The following is a 20,188-nucleotide window of genomic DNA, read 5'->3' on the forward strand; positions in this document are numbered from 1 at the left end:
ATCACATTTCATATAACAGAAAAGAAGATGGCTGAATACTCCAAAAAGGCGGCTGTGAAGCCCAAACCTCTGTCTGTTTTACGCTCTCTTGAAGAAAAGTATGTGGCTGTCATGAAAAAACTCCAGTTTGGTAAGTTGAGAAGTGTTAATGTTTGTATTTTAGAAAGCAGATACCTAAGAAATATGTAATCTTTTGCAATTAATCTTTTTTTTTTTTTTTTTTTTTTTTTTTAAGCTTTTTGCATATGTCACGACCACTGATACTTTTTACACATGGAAAATTATACAAGTCTGTATTTTCAGGTTACAAACTAATGTGCTCATTGAACAAATATGGAACACATTATGCATACACTAGATGAATTCAAGGGACCAGTCACAAAATTCAGTGATGGTGTCCATATTTTCATTTCTGTAATGATTTGTGAGTTTTTCAGTCCTCAAATTCTATTGCAGTATTAGTAGTGGTTTTTTAAACTCTTATATGAGTTTATATAGATGTTTGTTAAAAGTATAACTTTTTTAATGGAATAGCATTCAGATCAAAATGTGTTTTTAAAGTAAAATGAAACTGTTGTAAACTCCATTCTGTCCTTTTACGAAGCTTGTTATGTTGTATTTGGAAAACATGATGAGAATTGGTTCTCATTTTGGCCATAAAGGGAACGTGTTCAAAAAAATTCGAGAACTACTACTAGTGTCTCATCTAAATAGAGCTATAAAATTATTGCAGAAACATGTTTTACAAATTTTTTGACCTGCAGTGCATTTGCAATCACATTTCTTTGCTGTTGTATTTGTAAGGGATTTTCCTCCCAAATGTTTTTGGAATTGTATGCCAAGAATACGCAGGTAGGAAAGTTTGTAATGGTAGCCTTGCACCCTGACAGCCAAGCTGTAGATTTTGCATTGTAAGTGACTGAACAAAATTAGCTATAAGTTTGTATGATCTTTTAATAACATTGCAACCACCACACAATTAAATACTGTTGGTGCTCTGTTTCACGCTGATTCTATTATTAGCATTATTTTGTATTCATAAGTATCATTGTATGCCTGGTCTGGAGTAACTGGTAGCTTTCCAAATCAGAAATGGCGTACGTTGGACAAGTTGCATATGAATGCTTGTACATTTGCTGCAGGAATTCATTCGACCCAACACTGGTAATGCTTTGTTTTCTGTGAGCACTGTTAACTCAGAAATACATATTTTCATGATGCAAATTAAACTTTGCTGATTTTAATACTCAGAATGTTAAGGCTGATCCATTAGTAACTTCACTGTTTTCCTGATGCAATAAAATTTTCTTCTCTTCCAGACACATTTGAAATGGTTTCTGAAGACGATGATGGAAAATTGGTTTTTAAAGTAAATTACCACTACATGTCTCAGGTAAAAAATGCAAGTGACGCCAACAGTGCTGCCAGAGCCCGACGTCTTGCTCAAGAAGCTGTGACTCTTTCAACATCACTGCCTCTCTCATCTTCATCCAGTGTTTTTGTACGTTGTGATGAGGAGCGGCTTGACATTATGAAGGTGAAGTTATTTTTATTTCCCTCTTTCAGCTGGGTGTAGAAGAAAAAACAGAAGTATTTCATTTAATCTGATCCTGATTTCTCAATAACTTGGTGGGAGTGTGGGGGGGGGTCCATCTACCAACCAAGGACACTTAACTTTTGTTAGCCAAGGAGACTTAACAGGACACGGTTCATTCTTCTGCTGTTCTAAAGTGAAAAGTTTTGTTTTGCTGCTCGATTGTGGTCAAATGGTATCTTTGCATACTACAGTTTAAGTCAATTAAAAGCAGTAGGTATGGAGAAGTACACTGAATGTCTCTGGGCCTGAAGTTTGAAGACAGAATTGAATTAGTAACACGCAATCGGAGGTAGAGTTAGCTCCTTTCAGTTTGCTTTCCAATTGTAGTCTGTCTGAAGAAATGGACGTTAGCTGAGAGCTTCACTTACCCAGAATATTGAAGTGAACAGACTGATAGCCTGAATATGATGATGATGCCTACAATGTTTTCTGCAAAGTAGCATGTGGAAATTAAATGTTTCATATAACTTAGAAAAATCTCAACAGGGTTACAAATGTAAGGGTTCTTTTTAAAAACTGTCTTCTTTTTCTTACAATGGTAGGTTCTCATTACTGGTCCTGCAGACACCCCTTATGCAAACGGATGCTTTGAATTTGATGTGTATTTTCCACAAGACTATCCTAACTCCCCTCCACTCGTGAATCTGGAAACAACTGGAGGTCACAGTGTGAGATTTAATCCAAACCTCTACAACGATGGCAAGGTAGGTCAACTTTGCTCTTGTGCACAAGGAAGTGAAACTGATGAAACTTGTCTGTTTTTGTTCCTTTGTGGTTTTGTGTCTTAACCATGATAATTCTGAACTTCCAAGATTAAATAGTTTAAGAACGGGGGACCAAAGGCCTTCCTAGTCCAGCATCTTGCCTTTAGCTGTAAGGAAGAAGTCATGACCAAAAAGGTGATTTTTCTAGAGCGAGGCATATTTTGTACTCGATTTGGTAAACCTGGCAGTGTTCCCAAATGCAGGTCATTCATCTGGATGCTTTATGGTAGTGTGGAGATTGGGCTTGCCATCTTACAGCTGCAGCCAGCACTGGCTGCCTGTGGGAGAGCATTAAGAAAAGGGCAAGTGCTGAGCAGCACGTTCCCAGCCTCCAGCAGTGTAACAGGCCCCTCAGTGAAAATGGTGGCCACTTTGTCCAGTGACTTTTGGCAACCTTGCATGTCTTCATCTACAGTGCTACATAGGAGTGAGTTCTGCAGCTACCCACTAAGTGCTATAGTAGCTCCTTTTTTGCTAAAATTCATGAAAATTGGCTCTTAAATTACTATTAATTAAAATACACAGGTATGGGTATTAGGCTGAGAGAGGTGCTTTGCACTCTCTGATTTTAGAGGTGCTCGTTTGTTTTTTTTCTTTTTACAGTCAAATGAACAGCCACTCCTGATGTACTGGAGAAAGGTGTTTTGTTAAAGCTGGTCTTCAAACTGAATTGAAAAGCAATGTAACTGTTTCAAATGGGAATGACCTCTTTTCTGAATTATTTTAGAGATAATTTATTTTGTAAAGCCTTTATCAGCTGGACTAGACCAAAAATCAAGTAATTTTGACTTAGAAAAATGTTCTTTTCCACCATCCTTGATAAATTAACCAGGCAGAAATCTATTTTGGCTAGCTGAAGTAACCAGAATCCTTTCCATGGGCAAAGTATGCTTCAAATCAGCTGCAACCAAATATACTTGCCAAGTGCCTTGTCTCTCTTGCCATGCAGAAGTGATTTTTCTTAAAAGAAGAAAAAGGGATTCCTTAATCTCGGTATCCTTTTAAAAAAGAAAATGTAACTCTAAAATAAGGATGGAATAACTGTTTTGCTTAAAAAATACTAAAAGAATATTAAAAGCTGAAGAAAATTAGGGGTCCCTCCCAGCACTCCAGTCTCCTTGGTATGGTACAGTTCATTCTGAAGGTTGCAAAAACCTAACAGAAAGTCAAGCACATACCAGGGAAATGCAACTTGTATTTATACAAAAAATAAGCACACAGGAAATTTTATAAAACTACAAAAAGCTGTCTGTATGTCTGCTCTGAAGTCTAGACCCACAAAACAGCTTTGCCTGTACCAGCGTAGCATTCCTTCAGCCTTTTTTAATGCAAAAAAAGTATCTGCAGACAAATGTTTTTTCTCATTTTCCACTCTTTCAAGGGTTCCCCTTGCTCACTGTTTTCAGAAGCTCTCATGTTCCTTTTGAGTTTTACAATGGGTTTTCTTTTAATGCAGACACAGAATGTAATTGAGACTGGAGAGTCATGGCGCATACTCTCCTCTAAATTTCTTCTATTTTGTCTCATTACATTCCCTCACTTCGATTGTTCAATTTTGTGATAAGGTTGAAGGACTCTGTAGGCTTCACTGCAAAAATCCATATCGGTCATAAGAGTTAATGAATATTTTCAGTTCCTTGTTAGTCTGTGCGAAAGAGAGCACCTTTGAAATGCTTAAGCAGAATGATTTTCTTTAGAAACAATAATTACAAGTGTTAAAAAAGTATTGAAACAGGAATGTAAAAAATCAGATATTCATGATTCATTTATTTTTTGGAGCCACTAGAATCAGTAGGTTTTACTTGAAGAAAAGTAATTTAACTTGTTTTGTTCATTTATTAGCATGCTGTTTGTCCTTATCCACATTATTTTTACGTGCTTTCACTTCAAATTAGAATCATAGCAAATAACTTAATTCTAAAAGTCAAATATATGCAAAAGATTGTCCAAAAAAAAACCCTAAAACTTAATGTAGTAACTAGAACTAGTTTATTATATTTGTCTATGTTATTAATAATATCACTTTTTCAGGTGTGTTTAAGCATACTTAACACGTGGCACGGAAGGCCAGAAGAGAAATGGAATCCCCAGACGTCAAGTTTTTTGCAGGTGAGCATTTCTTTCTCTTCAGTGATTTGTCAGTCCTAAGAGTTTCTCTTCTCGTGCTTTTAAACCTGAATTTTCTTTCTCAAATAAGCATATATATAAGTCCAGAAAGTGTCCTATTGTGACATCGTTTCTGTCACTGGTAGCAGCAGTTTCATCTGAAATTGTCTAGGACATATTTTTCAAATGGACTTGAGCTTGGTCCACCTATATGTTAGGTCAACAAGCAAGGTCTGATCCAGCAGCTGTTAGTAAGAGTTGCCATCTGGAAGGTAAAAAGCTGCCACAATCAGCCTGATTTCCAAGGAGTCCAGACCATGGGAGAACAAACTCGCATCAGATTCACAAGTGAGGGTAGATGCATTTACACACTAGTCTTCAGTGAAGAGTGAAAAAACTGTGGGGAAGTTCACAAAAGTTAGATGTCGTTTAATTGTGCTATTACAGGATGAAATTAATATGTTGCGAATGTCCAGCACTGAGTCATTCTCAGTGCCTCTTTAAGATGTTTTTTTTTTTTTTCTTCCTCATGTAAACGTCCTTTCATTGTACCAGCAGCTGTGATGGGATCTGTATTTACTTACGTCCAGGCAGTTATATTTAGCAGCTACAATCAGACTATACAAAACAGTAACATGAATTTGTCAGGACCTACACTGAAAACACATAATATACAAAACTTCCGGGTCATGTCCTTGTTCAAACTTTTTCTTGTATCTGCAAATGATTATGGTGCTGCAAGGTGGAGAAAAGCTGCCTCCCCCTTCTTATATTTAGTGCTTGTATTTAACACAGGAAGTAGAATTTTTGTGACAGATATTTAATTCTCTTTCTAAGTATTGTTTATACTGCATTAGTAGTTTTCAAATTTTGCCCTTTACACATGTACTGATAACGTAACGAAATACATAGCTATTTAACACAGCATTGCAGGTGATTTTGGTATTCTGGGGCAGTAGCTACACGCTTCCAGTTTTTAACTCAGGGGATTCACCACCACAGACAAAGAAGGCTTACGTAGGCTTATCTTACCACAGAGTTTCTGTTGGAGGCATGTAATCTTAAATGATCTTTATTACCCAGAGATCCTATTGAGTTGTATTGAGACCTTGCTTTTGTAAACAGCTTCAGTAAAGCCAATCCTGAAACTTAGCAGTTCTGAAGCCTGCCGTGAGGAACATGTAGCAAGTACTGCAGTCTGATTTCACTGAACTGTTGGGTTTTTTTTAGCTCTAGTTGCACTGGATGCCATTTTATCAGTAACAGTTCTGCAAAACCTCAAAATTTGCTAGAAATTGTTTGTTTACTGCTGTAAAAATCTACAGTTCTGTCTTCTCAGAACAATGATAAATCATCAAGCCTTAGTTTGTCCTTAAAGCTCTTTGCAAGCTATGCTGGTGAAACAGCAGTGTATTCCTGTAGATCATACCTGTTATTGATGTCTGAGAAGATTTTACTCATTTTTTTTTCACCAGTGCTTTCTTCAGTTATAAACGGTTCCCTATTGTCAAGTCTTACCAGTTAGTTTCTCTAAGTTAAGGGGAGTACTGTCTTACTTGATCTTTAACTCTGGGCTTTTGATGGCAAAAGCCTATTTATGAGGAACTTCAAGATTCTGCTGAAGAGGTTGCTAGAGCAGTAAGCTTCCAAGTTGAAAGACCCAATGAGTCTTTATAAGATCAGCCGTTATCAATGTTCTTAAGATTATTATGATGGGGGGTTTTGTGACAGTTACTTTGTAACGATGTAATTGTTGTACAAACTGATCCAATTGGTTGGATGGTGCCTTGTTTGCCACCTTGTTTTTGACAGTGTGACAAGCCACTTCACATTACTTAAAATACATCCAAACAGCTATATAGTACTTGATTCTGATTGTTGGTGTGGTTGGGCAGGATTACTTTGCTAGTAACAACAAAAAATAGAGGTGTGTGCTAGCAAACTATCAACTCAGAAGCATGTAGTCATTTGATTGACTTAGTTGTCATGTGAAGCAATATCTTACTTGCTACATGGAGAAATCTGGACCTTTGGATTTCTTTTAGTTTTATCCTAAGGTGGCCAGTGGAGGTTTCTCTAGTGGGCTACGTCCCTGCCCATGGCAGGGGAGTTGGAACGAGATGATCTCTGAGGTCCCTCCCAACCCGAGCCATCCTATCATTCTGTGTTCTTTCTATAGCAGGCAAAAGATCCAAGTGTGCAGAAAGCATGCTAGGTGTCTGAAAGTAGCTGGCTGGTTTTGTGTGTATTTGTAAAATGGAAATACCACCAACCCCCCCCTTTTTTTTTTTTTTTTGAAAGACAACTTCACTGGCTGGCTACCTTAGGAGAAAACCAAAAGACATCAAGAGGTCTAAATTTCTCTTTCATTATTATTCAGTATAATGAAGACAATCCTTATGAAAACATTTAGAAAGACTGCTCTGACTGAATGCTTTAATAAAGAGCAGTGGCTTGTGGCTAGTAGTATGATAGCAGTATAGTGTATGAAGAAGCCTTGCAAGTACTTTTAAGTTTTGATGTTTTATGTAACACCTTTCTATAAAAACAGTGTTTGGGGGACAGGAGCTTTTTTTTTTTAATTTCTGTTTTGCCAGGTACTGTAGTTTTCCACAGAGCCATATAATTAGAATTTGGAAACGAGTACAAAGCATAGTGCCAATTAAGATAGCTTTCACAGGTATAACAGATGCAGTTATGTCTGTGAAACAGCTAAAACTCTTTAGTGAAACACAGTCTGCTGCATTTATGGTCTGCCACCAGTCTTCACTTTGGTGCTTGGCTTCTTTACATTTATGAGTCTTAGTAATCACTTCTGGAGGTCTTATAGGGTGAGTTACAGGCCAGGTTCACTCTTGTAGATTAGAGTGATGGTTTTGTGGCTCTGAAAGCTGATTTTATGTTTCTTCAAGACTTTTAGATAGCCTTGGCACACCAGAAAAGAAACACAGTACAGTAGGCAGGTTCTTCAAAATGTTCTTTCCAAACAGTAATCCTATTGGTCATGTCTTAAATTATGGCTATTGATTGTCCAAAGTCCACAAGGAATAAATCTGAAGAGGGTTAAAGTGTAGCTATGCTATCTTCAGTAACAATCAGGGTTAAATTAGTCCAGAATTTATCAGGACATACTAAGTTATGATAATTGACTAAACAGTTCTTAATATTTTCAGTTTTATGCCATAGAAATGTGTTGGGCAATTGGGCAATAAGCACATACTTTAAAAAAAAAAAAAAGAAAAAAAAAAAGAATTTGCAGTGACGTTTTCAGGGTCCCTATATCAATTTCTCAATTTATTCCTTGGAGCAATAATTTCATAGCACAAGGTACATTTTCAAATCCTAGAAGACTGTACAGTTTCAGTTTCCGTGTAGTAGAACTGCAAACCTGGACACTAGGACAGATGTCCAGGAGAGATTGTGGAATTTCCATCTTTTGCTCTCCCTACAAGGGACAAGTATGATTTGGAGATCTAAGCTGTATTTCCTTACATAGTGTAATTCTCCCAAGATTCAACCTTGTAATCAAAGTTTGGAATCATAAAACTGATGTAGAAAGGTAGTAGGAAACTGCATTTTCAGTGAAATACTTTTTCTTAGATTAATGTTAGATTTGGTTGTTAGAAATCTCGTGCAGCATTTAAGTTTAAAATGCTAATGCTTTTTAGGACTTGAGATTGAAAATAACAAGAAGGCTATTGGAAGAAGTCCCCCCCACGTACTGGGAGAAAAAACACTTTGTAGCTTTTAAATAGAAAACAGCTGGAGGACTAAATAAATTGCTTGGAAAGAATCAAGTACTACGTGTTTTTTCTGGCTCAAAGATTAAACTATTGTCAGACCACCCAAAATGCTCCTGCAATTAACTTTTCTGACCCAAATGAAATTGGAAAATTGGTTTAGTTTCTCATTCATTACAATTATAATATAGAGTAACAACTGCTTATTAAGGCTAAGAAAATACAATGCTGCATAGTGTCAAATTTCTCTACCATAGCTATTTTAAAATTATATATTTAAAGTATAAAACTCAGAAAAGCAACAAACTAGTTCTAGATACATGTAAAGGCCACAGATGTCTCAAACTCCCCAGGTGTATCTGAAGTGTTGGACCTGAAGTACTCTACATGGGCTTTGCATGTGTACGTTACTCCTCTGCCTTTTAGTGTCATAAATGACTGCTTTCTTGCTGGGACCTGATTTGCGAGGAACATTTTTCTTATATTTGACTATATTTCTCTGCATTTTATTTTTTTGGTGTAATGCAAAATCGCCATGGCTGCTGCTAGTCCAGTGCATGGCAGGCAAGGGAGACAACGTGTAGCTCTCTATCTCAGCTCAAAGGGGGATGCAAGTTCACATTTCCCACTGCACAAGCATGTGCCCTTTCCATTAGGATAAAGGGCCAGATGGCCCTTCTGTGCTACAGTTAAGCCACATCAGCTACACGATTACAAACAGAAAGAGTCATGGCACCAAGAGAAACAAGAATTTGGTTCTGTGAGGTGATGGTGGGATTAACCTGGGTCATTCAACTGGTTCTTGGCTGTTGCTTTGAAATGACTTACTTGTTTGGCAGTGTCTGTGTAGTGAATAAACACGGCAGAGAGAGGAGGGAAAGCTGGAATGTTTTTATGCTGGCATTGCTACAAGAGAATCTGAGAGAATTCCGCTGTTAAGCACAGAGCAAAACTAGCTAGTTGTTGGGACACTGCCTTGGTCACTGACGCTGCGTCTATCTGATGTAAACTGTGTGTTCTGCATGTTCCAAGAAAAAGAATGACTCTTGTCATTCACATCCAAATTCACAAAGTGGACTCCTAAATCAGGGGATGGCTCCCAGCTTTAAATTGTATCTAGGCTGGAAAGACAGGCAGCCCTAGAAACAGGTGCCCTGAGTTGTTTTTTTTTTAATCTTCTGTAGTGGATATCTTACATCTACATATGCTGTGTGCTGGAAATGCCATTGTTAGCACTTTCACAAAAGGATACAATCAGAAGTCTCCTTTTAATGTTTTCTTCTGCTTATATTTGTATTTTTGTTTGTTTTTTTAACTTAGTTTTGTCATTTTCTCAGTGTTTGAACTAAACATACAGTCATAGGTCTTAATTTTTAACCATGTAGTAATGATTTCAGTCTGGAAGCATGGACATCTCCTACTTGCAAGTAGTGCGTATTACAAATGACACTATTTAGTCAGAGAAGTGTTTTTGCACATGAGGTAAGCAAAATTAGGCATATTTGTAAAAAGCAAATGAGTAGCGTTTTAAATACTTATTTTTCTCTCTTAACAGGTGTTAGTGTCTGTCCAATCCCTAATACTGGTAGCAGAACCATATTTTAATGAACCAGGTTATGAACGTTCAAGAGGTACTCCAAGTGGTACCCAGAGCTCCAGAGAGTATGACGGAAATATACGACAGGCAACGGTCAAGTGGGCAATGCTCGAACAAATCAGAAATCCATCACCATGTTTTAAGGAGGTAGGTTTTGTGAAGCTAAGTAAACTATACCTTGTTTACATCAGAATAGTCAAAGAAACTGATCTTGTAAACATTTTTCTTGCAGTATGTTCCTTTTCACATATGCTTTATAGTACAAGCAAAGAATCATTGTTTAGTGGAGTGTGGAAAGTAATGCAGATACTTGGAAGCATGCCTTGCACAAGATGTCTGTTTTATCCTCTTTAGTCCCTGGGGCAGCTGACTCTAGAGACTGAAGTGAATAAGGATTTACCTGACTTCACAGATCCCTGGGCAATGCACAGGAACTGGGACTTCTAGGCAGAAAGCTGTAAGGAGGGCTGGCACGCAGGGCGATAAGAGGTTCCTAGGGGTTGGCTCACTCTTAACACCAGGTGGTGCCTTTTACATCCCAGTAAACGCTGTTGGATCAGCCTTACAAATGGGCATTCAGTGTCTCTTAATCAGCTTAGTTAACAGCGAAGTATTTTTCTAAGAAACGTGAATTTGAGTCAAGTATTAGGAAACACTTTGGATATGCCAAAACAATGTGAATTGGAAAAATACTTTTAAATGAATTCCAGCCTTCACATTATTCGTAAAAGGATCCATAAAAGACATCTATTCTTTGAAAATAACTGTCTTGATAAAACCAATACTAACCGTCACCCATTCACACTGCCTTAAAAATACTTGCTTAAAAGAAACTAATTTGTGTACATGCCTGAAAATGGACTAAAACTCAGACATAGTATTGTAGAATAATTTCGGAACCTCTCTCAATATCTCTAGTCCAATTCCTTTCTCAGAGCAGGTCCAAACAGACCAAAGGAAAGAAGAGGGGAAGGTACACTAAGAGAATCTGTGTGAATATTAATGCAAACTGGGTGATCAAACATGAGTCATCTCATGGTACTACCAGCAAATAGAGAAAAATACATTTTGCTCTAGGCTATTGAAACTACAGCCATTTCTAAGTTGAGGTTGAACTTGTGTGTTTTCCATTGTTTCCTTTGCTTTCTATTGTTTTCCTACTAAAATATGGAAAAAGTAAAACTATTCTAAGATTATTCACACTGCTAAGTGTGGTATCTGAGTAAGAAAACGGTCCCCTGTCCCTTTCTGGCTGTTGATTTTAAAAAAAAAAATCCTTTGGGATGCAAAAAAAAAAAAAAAAATCCATTTAAACTACTGTGTCTTGTGGAATGAAAAAACACTTAACCTGCATACCAGCAGTTAAATATTTTTTTCTCCAGGTGCCTTTTGGCATGTTTCTTTAGGATAGTATGATGAAATCCTCAAGATTGGGAGAAGAAATATGAAGATATGATAACTTTGAGGAAAAGTTCAAGGCTGAGATAGGTTGCTTTTGTGTTAAAAAATAGTCATACTAGCATGGAGTCTGACCTAGTGCTTTTTCAATTTATGATAATTCCAATAATGCTTCTGTGAATACGTATTCCTTATCATTATGAAAAATGGCATTTATTTTTATTGAAAAAAAGGGAGAGGGAAATTGTGCTTTGGAAAACATTACTTTTGTTTTTCCCCTGATGCAGTAGCTGAATTTGCACCCAAATGAAAATATGACTCTTGAGTATTTATCTAAGACTAGCTTGCTGTTAAGATCTTCAATTTGTTGTAGGGTTATGCTAGGAACCCTACCAATTGGATAATCACTCACTAATATAAATGCAAAGGCATCCCAGAAGCTTAGGTCTCAAAAAGAAGTTGCATGCTTCAGTTCTTGCTACCTTTTGTCTTAACGAATCTGAGCTGTCTTCCCTTTGGTGTCTTAAATGACAAGTAGGCTCAGGGGATCTAAAGTGCCAGTCTGTGGGAGTTCTTCCAAACTCCATTAAGGATACAAGGAATGCATCCAGAATTGAGGCCTATTGTGCTTTCAATATGCAGTTTTTCTTTAGTCAAATAGCTACATTCTCTAACCTCTAGAGAGAGAGATGATTTTGTCAATTATGTTGCAATATTGGCAAGAACCCTCTGTGCTCAATAAAATTTCTTTAATTTGATTGTTTCTTCCAACAGGCAGAGTTCTAGAAAGCTATTAAGACAAAGGCAACACTAAGAAGAATTTCACAACTTTGTGTGATTTGTAGTTTGTTGGTGTTTTGTTTGCTTTTTAAAATATAGAGGCCAACCTCCACCTCTTGGTTCAATGCTGAATTATCCCCGTAGTGTTTGGGTTTTTCTCCTTACATCCATTTAGACTCACGTTTGGTCTTGCAGGTTTTGTACTGTTAAAGTATATGGTTCTTAGATAACAACGCTATGTTCTTTCATCCTGGATCTTTCCTTGCAGGTCATCCACAAACATTTTTACTTGAAAAGAGTGGAGATCATGGCTCAGTGTGAGGAGTGGATAGCAGACATACAGCAGTACAGCAGTGACAAGCGGGTAGGCAGGACCATGTCCCATCATGCAGCAGCTCTTAAGGTGAGACTCACTTTCAGAATTTTGTTAGGTAAACCAAGATCACAACTGTTGATGACATTGAATAGCAGCTGAGTTTTATAACAACAGTGATTTAAAAACAAACAGCAACAAAAAACACTAACAACTTTAAAATGTGTAAACAAACTGAAGTTTGACAACTGTCACGAGATAAAGTGAATTTGCAGGCCCCCTTTCTGGGTATTTTTTTCTACAAGATTTTTCTTTAGTTCTTATCCTACCTATTTTTCCATAAATACTTATGTAAAATATAAAGGGTTGATTTTTGTTTTAAGAATTGGCTTGCTTTTTGTTTATGATAAAATTGTTTTACAACTAATCTTCGCTACAAGTAGAGCTTAATTCCTTGCCAGAAAACAAACTTTTGGGATAGATAAGCACAGTCATTAAACCATGATCCATTACTTTATGCATAATCCTTTATGTTTTATCCTGTGTTCTAAAAAGTTTTATCAATACAGTTACAACTATTTAAATGTTTTCCTCCTTCCTAGCCAAGTATTATCATTTGCATATTTTGTGTCTTCCATGTGGGCAACAGACCTATATACAAACCTTTTCATGTAATTAAAATTGTAATTTTGATTTTTTTTTTCCTTCCCTTGAGGAGTAAGAAAAATAGTTAAGATTTCTTTTTGCTATCATTATACCTTGTGTCCTTTGAATGTGACTGGTCTTCAAAATGGAGTTACTGTGAGTTACAGGAGTTACTCTGATCACAGAGCATAGATGTCAGTCAACTGCAAGAGAAATAACATAACATTTATACTGATAAACTTATTTGCTACCGTTCCGTTTGCTGCCTTGAATTTGTCCCCAGGAGCACCTGCTGGCTACTGTCACTATAAAGAAAGTATCAATCTGTAAAGGTAGAGAACTATGAGAAAAGATTATCCAAGCAGTGAAACAATACATTAAAACCCTTCCCACTTACTCCTTTTGTTGCCTTCTCTCCTCAAACATTGTGAAAGCAATGTTGTAACTTTGCTCTTCAGCACTGACTTCTTTTTTGTACATTCAGCGTCACACAGCTCAGTTGCGGGAAGAACTTCTAAAACTTCCCTGTCCTGAAGGACTGGATCCAGATACTGATGACTCCACAGAAAAATGCAGTGCCACAACAAGTTCAGAGGAGACGATGTTGCACGAACAGGTTAAACCCAGCAGCAGTAAAGATATCCCACCTGATTTCAAGTTATGAGTTGCATTGACATGGACTTTCTAGACACAAAGGCTTTGAAGCACAAGCCAAATATGTCAATATTTGTATGTAAGAAGCTAATTATGTAATAGGCAATGAAATTGAAACTATACTATGCCCTTAAGGATATACAGTTTAATTCAAGATGATCTTTTATTTACCTGTACAAGAGTGTAAACTTTTTTGTGCTTTTATTTTTCAATTGTGAGAACCACTGATTGGTATGTTTAAAAAGTTATGTATACAAGAAATGGATAAATCACTGATATATAAGGGAAACTACCTTAGGAAAGAATGTTTACTGAATGTTTATTATTTTTTTTTACTTGTAGAGTGAGGGCGGTTGTAACAAAGAATATATATTGGTCATTCTTACAGCTACTATTTAAAGTCAGAAAATTTTCACTGAATTTGATAGATTTTACGTTTGGCCATATATTCATGCTCATATTTGATTCTAAAGAAAACCTCCTGTATACTTCAATAAAAGTTAAATGGACATGATCCCTCTTTTATGATTTACTGGTACATTTTTTAAATAAACTGCCATAAAATACGTTATAGCTGAAGACTTGCACTTGTATGACTGAATTCATTACAGTCAACGTATTTAATTTTATGCTTACTAATTCTAAAATGCAGACGAAATAAATGCACATGGTTTTACCTCATGCCAAAATCTGGACTTCTGAATTCATCTTTTGTTTAGCTAATTTATGCAAACTAACAGTATTCTAAATTTCTTAAGGGCTATTCTGGAACAAAGTCTTTTCTGTTGAAATGTCTGATTTTTACGTAATAACTGTACTTTAAGTACTGACAGTGGCTAAGGACATGCCATGCAGGAATCTTACCGTGCTGTAGTTCCTACTGTACAGGCTTATTTCCAATTTGATACTGGCAGCCACGGATCCCTACCTAAAAAGAGTGAGGGATTTGGTTGATTCAATTATTGAGTCTTGCTTTTACCATAACATACATTACTATCGCTGTTCTTAATTTTTAAGTAGTCCTTGAAGGACTAAAAAGTTCATACTGGTATTACCTCAGACTAATGATCTGTTGTATTATTAATAGTATAAATCAGGCAAAAAAAAAAAAATCTTTTTTTGTTTTCTATTTGTTCTTTGTTTATAAGTATCACGCTGGAATCTTTTCACTTTTTGTTTTACAATGTATTATTTCTAATCATTAAAAGTGGCACCAACTGAGGTCGTGTTCTTATGCTGGTGGTTAAAAGACATGCATAGTTCTGACCAAAGTACAATTTTTCTGTTTTGTTCATACGTTGTGTTATTCCAAGGCCTAACCTGTTATCACACACCTTTCAAAACAGCAACTTACGCACTTCTTTGTTACTTCAGGGACTCCTCCTTAGAAAGCAAAACAAGCAGTTCTGTGCTGTTGTTACATGGGTAAGTTTATAAAACAGAGTTTATGCCACATAGTCAACATGTTAGACCTTTATCAGTGTTAAAATAGCGCTGCAGTTCTCTAGATTGGTTTTTATTTACCTACTACTACTGTACAAAGGGACTGTGGTATTCTTGTAAAGGCTCCAGAAGCAAAATTACCCACTAACTTGCAACTACATTTAAGTTGGTAGATTCTATTAAAGCTCTTCATTTAGTACTTAAACTGCCTGCCTGCAGTACAGTCTTTTTATAAAATCCTGGCATTTGTACCAAAAAGAAACGTCCAGTATAAGATCCACCTTATACTTAAAGATGTTTTTAATCATTAAAAAAAAAAAAACACTAAAATAAAAAATACCTAGCTTGCATTATCAGCCATTAATAGGGCAGATAACATGATTCTATCTTTTTCTCTAGGCTGTATTTATGGGACCATAGCGATGTTAATGTGCAGTCACTGCTGTTTACATCTGCCTAATTAAACAGCTGCATGGGAAATTAAACTCTAATTTGTATCCACATACCAACTTTTTTGCTCCAGCCTTAGTGCTACAGAGCAACATTGTACCAAATTAATTCAGTGATTCAATCCTTAATAACTTGCAAATATGTGAGTAAACTGTAACCCTGACAACAGATGCCAAATAGGTATTTTCAGGTATTTTTTTTTTTTTAGGTATAACACAGTGTTAGCTACGTTACTTTGCAGTAAAAGCTTTCTAAATTCTGCGGCATGTTGACAAAAGACATGGCTAGTTCTCATACCTCCCAAAACATCAATTTAGGTACTTCTGTGTTACTTCAGGCAATCTTTAAAAAGCAAAACTAGCATTTTTTTTTAATCATTTACCATCAAATTCAGTAGAAACCTGTACCGAGAGGTCACAATTTCTAACCATCACACTGAACTCTGTTTTTATTATGTTTTCTTCTAGAAACTCTTTCTTAAAAAATAAAGTAAACAATATTTTCAAAAGCACAAAAGGCAGCAAACTGCTAATTGGAGCCTTCCTTATGGAATTTTTCCGCTTGTTTTGGTACTACCACAGGCCCAAGATCCACCACAATCTACCAAAGAGGGAGCAGCGCAACAGCTACCCGTGAGATCCCACACGCTGTGAGAGCAAACCAGTCATTACAGTCATCTCTACACATAAACAACTTCTATTTTGTAGCAGTAAACACGGTACAATTTGCATACAGACACGAACGCTACCTCTGACAGACATATTTCCTTCGAATGGAAGGTGTGCTCTAACCGCATGGCTTAATGCTCCTCTGTAATTCTACCACACCTGTGTAAAAAGGAAATAAAAAAAAATCCAGAGACAAAACCCAGCAAAAGATAAACATAAGAATGCTGTGGACAACTTCCCATTTCACTCCAATAATTACACTTTAGATGTTTAGGTACTAAGAAAATAAAGTATGTGTGAATATAACCTGTCTGGGTCTGTGTCAGCCTGCGCGGTGGCGTTGGTTGGTTTTCCTGTTGCTTTTTGTGCTCTCAGCCTCTCACATAAGTTCTGGGTAGTGATTGTGCACTCGTACCAGCCTGTTAAGGAGATGACTATGCAGGAGGTAAAAATTATTCCAGCACAGGTAAAGCACTGGACTACTGATAGCAGGTAGAGAGCTTAAATGTGGGCCTGTCGTCAGAACTGTAGTTGAATAGTGATCTATTAAACAGCAGAAAAGCTTCAATTCTTTATTTGGAAAAAATAAGGAAGCTCCAACACAATACAGTAAAGAAATATACCAAGCAGAGGTTAAATTGGCTAAAACCATCATAAATAGTGTAGTATATCAAATAGAGCCCTCAGGTTCTGGCAGGAACCACAATGTTCGGAAAACATGGCTCCAAAACAGTATTTTGTCCCCTGTGCTGTGCAATTTATACATAGGATGCTTATTAGGGGAGCTTTTCTTCCCCAGCATTTCTGCTGTTACATAAACCATGTTCTATTTTACATCCTCAGGCAAATGACTCGATAGGCAAATGGCCATATTATTAATTTACTTTGTTTACCTGTAAGTATCTGAACAAAATCCAGCTGACCTACATTTAAGCCTGGACTATGCTGTGTTACGCCATTCCCTCTAAAGAAAAAATATTTAGGCTTAGTTTTTTACCTGGAGTTGCTCTGGCTTGTCTTTCATTTTCTCCTCGACACTGCCCATGTGTTAGTGGGTTTTAGAAGTGTTCTTTTCTTCTGTCCCCAGAAGCCAGTCACCATCATGTGGACTCCCCTCCCTGGACTGTCAACTCCCTATAAATAGAAATTAGAAAGATTTTTCAATGGAAAGCAAAGATTTACATTTTCCTTAACCTAAGGAACAAGTATAAGGCACATAGGCCATTTCAGGTATATGTACTCAATTTATTACTTTTATCACACGTATATGCATGTATATACTTAAACCTACGTTACGTTAGGGAGTTATTTGTGATCGAAAAGCACTTTTCTGAGCATTTTCCCTCTCTTTTCCCATAAATGCTCATAACATAAGGAGGAAGGCACAGACATTTATAGTGGAAGAGGAGCTTTCTAAATTATGGAAAGCTGAATGTTGTAAAAGTAGTTTCCACACTTACTAAAACAAATGTCAGGTAAAAACATTTCATTTTCCTGAGATTTTGTTGGTGCTGCTGTTTTATTCTCTGGAACACAGGTGTAGAAAATACAATATCTACTCACTGAATTACTACAGTAAAGCTCCAAAATAATCTCACCTCTGCCTCTGTTTCTGATAAGGGCCCAAAGAAAATAAGTTGCAATATACAATGCTCTATCTCGATTAAGAGGGTTCTGCATATTGTTACCTGTCATCTTTACAGGCAATAACCTCTAATCTTCTATGCTTATTGCCTCAGAAGCAACTTTTTGGCCTTTGAGAAGTGCTAACCTGGTCTACTCACCTCTCTAGCTATATTCATACTACTCCTTTACATTAAAATTATACATACTATCTGTATCATTTAATATGATGATCTCATCCTCCTCAAATGTCTAGATAGAGTATTAATGCTAGAGCTGGTAACATTTCTGTAACTCATACAGCAAAAGTTTTATTTAAGGCTGTCCAGGTAAAAATCTGGAAAGGAAAGAGACAGATTCCTGTTTCTGATGATAACTGAATTAATTTCAGGAACCAGTGCAACAGAGCCCTAAGAAAAATCTCCAGGGAGTAAGAGAAACACAAGTTTTTGTCACCCTCTAAGACATTCAGAAATGAGGTAACCACGGTGAGACTTGCACACAAGTTAAATCTTGACAACAATGCTCAAACCTATACCAAATATATGTTTACAAAAATAAACAAGCAGGTTCATCTGCTGAGGTTGCTAGAGCAATGAGTCAGACATGCTTTTACATGAAGAACAAAATTAAAACTCATCAGGAATGGCAGAACTGACATTCCGAAAACCTTCAAAGCCATTTGCACTTCTCACTGGTTCTCAAAGCTCCTCCCATAGCTCCCTGTGTTACGGTATAAAAACCTGGGCATGCTGCCCGGTTCCCAGTGGTGTGCTCCATGCTTGCACCTTAAGGACCTGATGCATTTTTTTCCTATTTGCCCTGGACCTCCACTCATCGTTCTCTTCCTCTCCTCCAGCCCCAGCCCTGCAGCTATGCACCAAGCCTTCAGTGGTTCTTGAACTCTTTGCACAAAGCTCTATGGCTATAAAGCAACCAGATTCCACGCCCCCAACAGCAAACAGAGGAACACAGATTTAAAAAAAAAAAAAAAAAAATTAAAAGTATCCCCCCAATGAGGAAAATTAAAGAAAACTAAAATCTCATAATTAAAAAAAAAAAATCCCTTTACCATCATTATAGAATGCCTCTGTTGCTTCATTAAGCATTTTCTCATTTAGCAGAGCAAATGGGAAAAGCATGTTTTTTTTTTTCTTTTTTTTTCTTTTTTCCCCATTTTTTCCATTATCTTTCAGATATTTAAACAAGTGTGTGATTCAGGAAAAACAAAAGAAAAAGTCTAACAACCTGCTCCTAGATAATGATTTAGAAGTCTCCAGAACTTCAGTTCTCTCATCTTGAGATTACAGGCTAGTTTTCAGATACTGGAAACCTTTGCCCTTAACATAAATTAACAATAACCATAGCGATGGTAACTTCCTGGCCAGCACACTTTCTGTCTGTCCAATTTCCTTTGTCAGAAACCACGGGTAATAATTATTATTTCCACAGTTCAGTTTTAAGCTGGCTACGAGAAGGCAGCAATGAGCTGGACACCTCACAGCCATGGGGCTGCAGTCCTAGCAGCACAACTCAGCCTGGAGCACGAGGGCACGTCTTCAGCACTGCATGAGGGGTACCAGCATGGTTTGTTTAGGACATAACGAGGCCATCATCATTACATACACACAGCCAGCCTAGCCAAGGCTAGGCCTTCTCATCCCAGCTCTAGCTCCAGTTCAAGCTCTCCCAAAAACCTTGCAGATGTTTGCTGGCAGCATACTGAGCGATGGTTCAAGAGGAGACAGAGGTGGCACGGCACATCAAAGACCAGCAGCCAACAGCAGGACTGCTGAAAAGGAAAGGGAAGCTCCAACAACTGGAGGCGTCCTCTCTGCTCCAAGGTTGTCACCACAAATCTCTGCTGGGTTTTCAGGCAGTTTCAGTGAAATTTGTTGCAAAATATAAAATTCACAGGGGCTGGTCCCCAGATCAGCAGCAGTCACAAGAGAAAACATCCAACCATCTGGCTGGCTGAATTTTGCCATAGCATGTGGGATTCTGGATAAGTCCCAGAGCATTGCAGAAACCTCAGACCAGGAAAAAAAAATAAGTTCTTCTGGATATAATTCAACACATCTCCTGTCTGCCTCTTGGTCACTGAAGGCAACAGAGTGTGCAGCCAGGTCGCCCGCTCTGAAACACCTGCTGCCATGTGGCTCCCTGGGAGGCTTTAAGCATTAGCAACATGATGGGTTTAATAGAGACCAGCTGATTCACGTGGCAGAACAGGGAAGGCAAGGGGGGAAAATTAGATCCAAGTGATTATTTAGCTCAATACAGACTTCACTCTGGCTTAAAAAACAAACAACAAAAAAAAAAAATAAACCAATAAACCTACACAAACAATTCACAAGTCACAAACAATTGCTGTTGATGAAGCAAATGGAGACCGAAACAAAGGTACTTG

The 20,188-nt window shown here is 37.3% G+C and overlaps 1 protein-coding gene across 5 annotated transcripts in view; it reads left to right on the forward strand.

The window, feature by feature from the left end:
- Positions 1–14,108, forward strand: part of BIRC6 (baculoviral IAP repeat containing 6) — a 181,110-nt gene extending 167,002 nt beyond the window's left edge. For all 5 annotated transcript variants that reach the window (XM_082757615.1, XM_082757618.1, XM_082757619.1 and 2 more), the window contains 7 exons: positions 20–130; positions 1,320–1,537; positions 2,140–2,301; positions 4,393–4,470; positions 9,763–9,951; positions 12,251–12,385; positions 13,425–14,108. In XM_082757615.1, coding sequence (XP_082613741.1) covers positions 20–130; positions 1,320–1,537; positions 2,140–2,301; positions 4,393–4,470; positions 9,763–9,951; positions 12,251–12,385; positions 13,425–13,604 — 1,073 coding nt within the window. In that variant the 3' untranslated portion in view covers positions 13,605–14,108. The remainder of the gene's footprint in view (positions 1–19; positions 131–1,319; positions 1,538–2,139; positions 2,302–4,392; positions 4,471–9,762; positions 9,952–12,250; positions 12,386–13,424) is intronic.
- The last annotated feature ends 6,080 nt before the right edge of the window (positions 14,109–20,188 follow it).

This window comes from Aythya marila (assembly GCF_965140915.1).
Source record: "Aythya marila genome assembly, chromosome: 3".
Taxonomy (NCBI): domain Eukaryota; kingdom Metazoa; phylum Chordata; class Aves; order Anseriformes; family Anatidae; genus Aythya; species Aythya marila.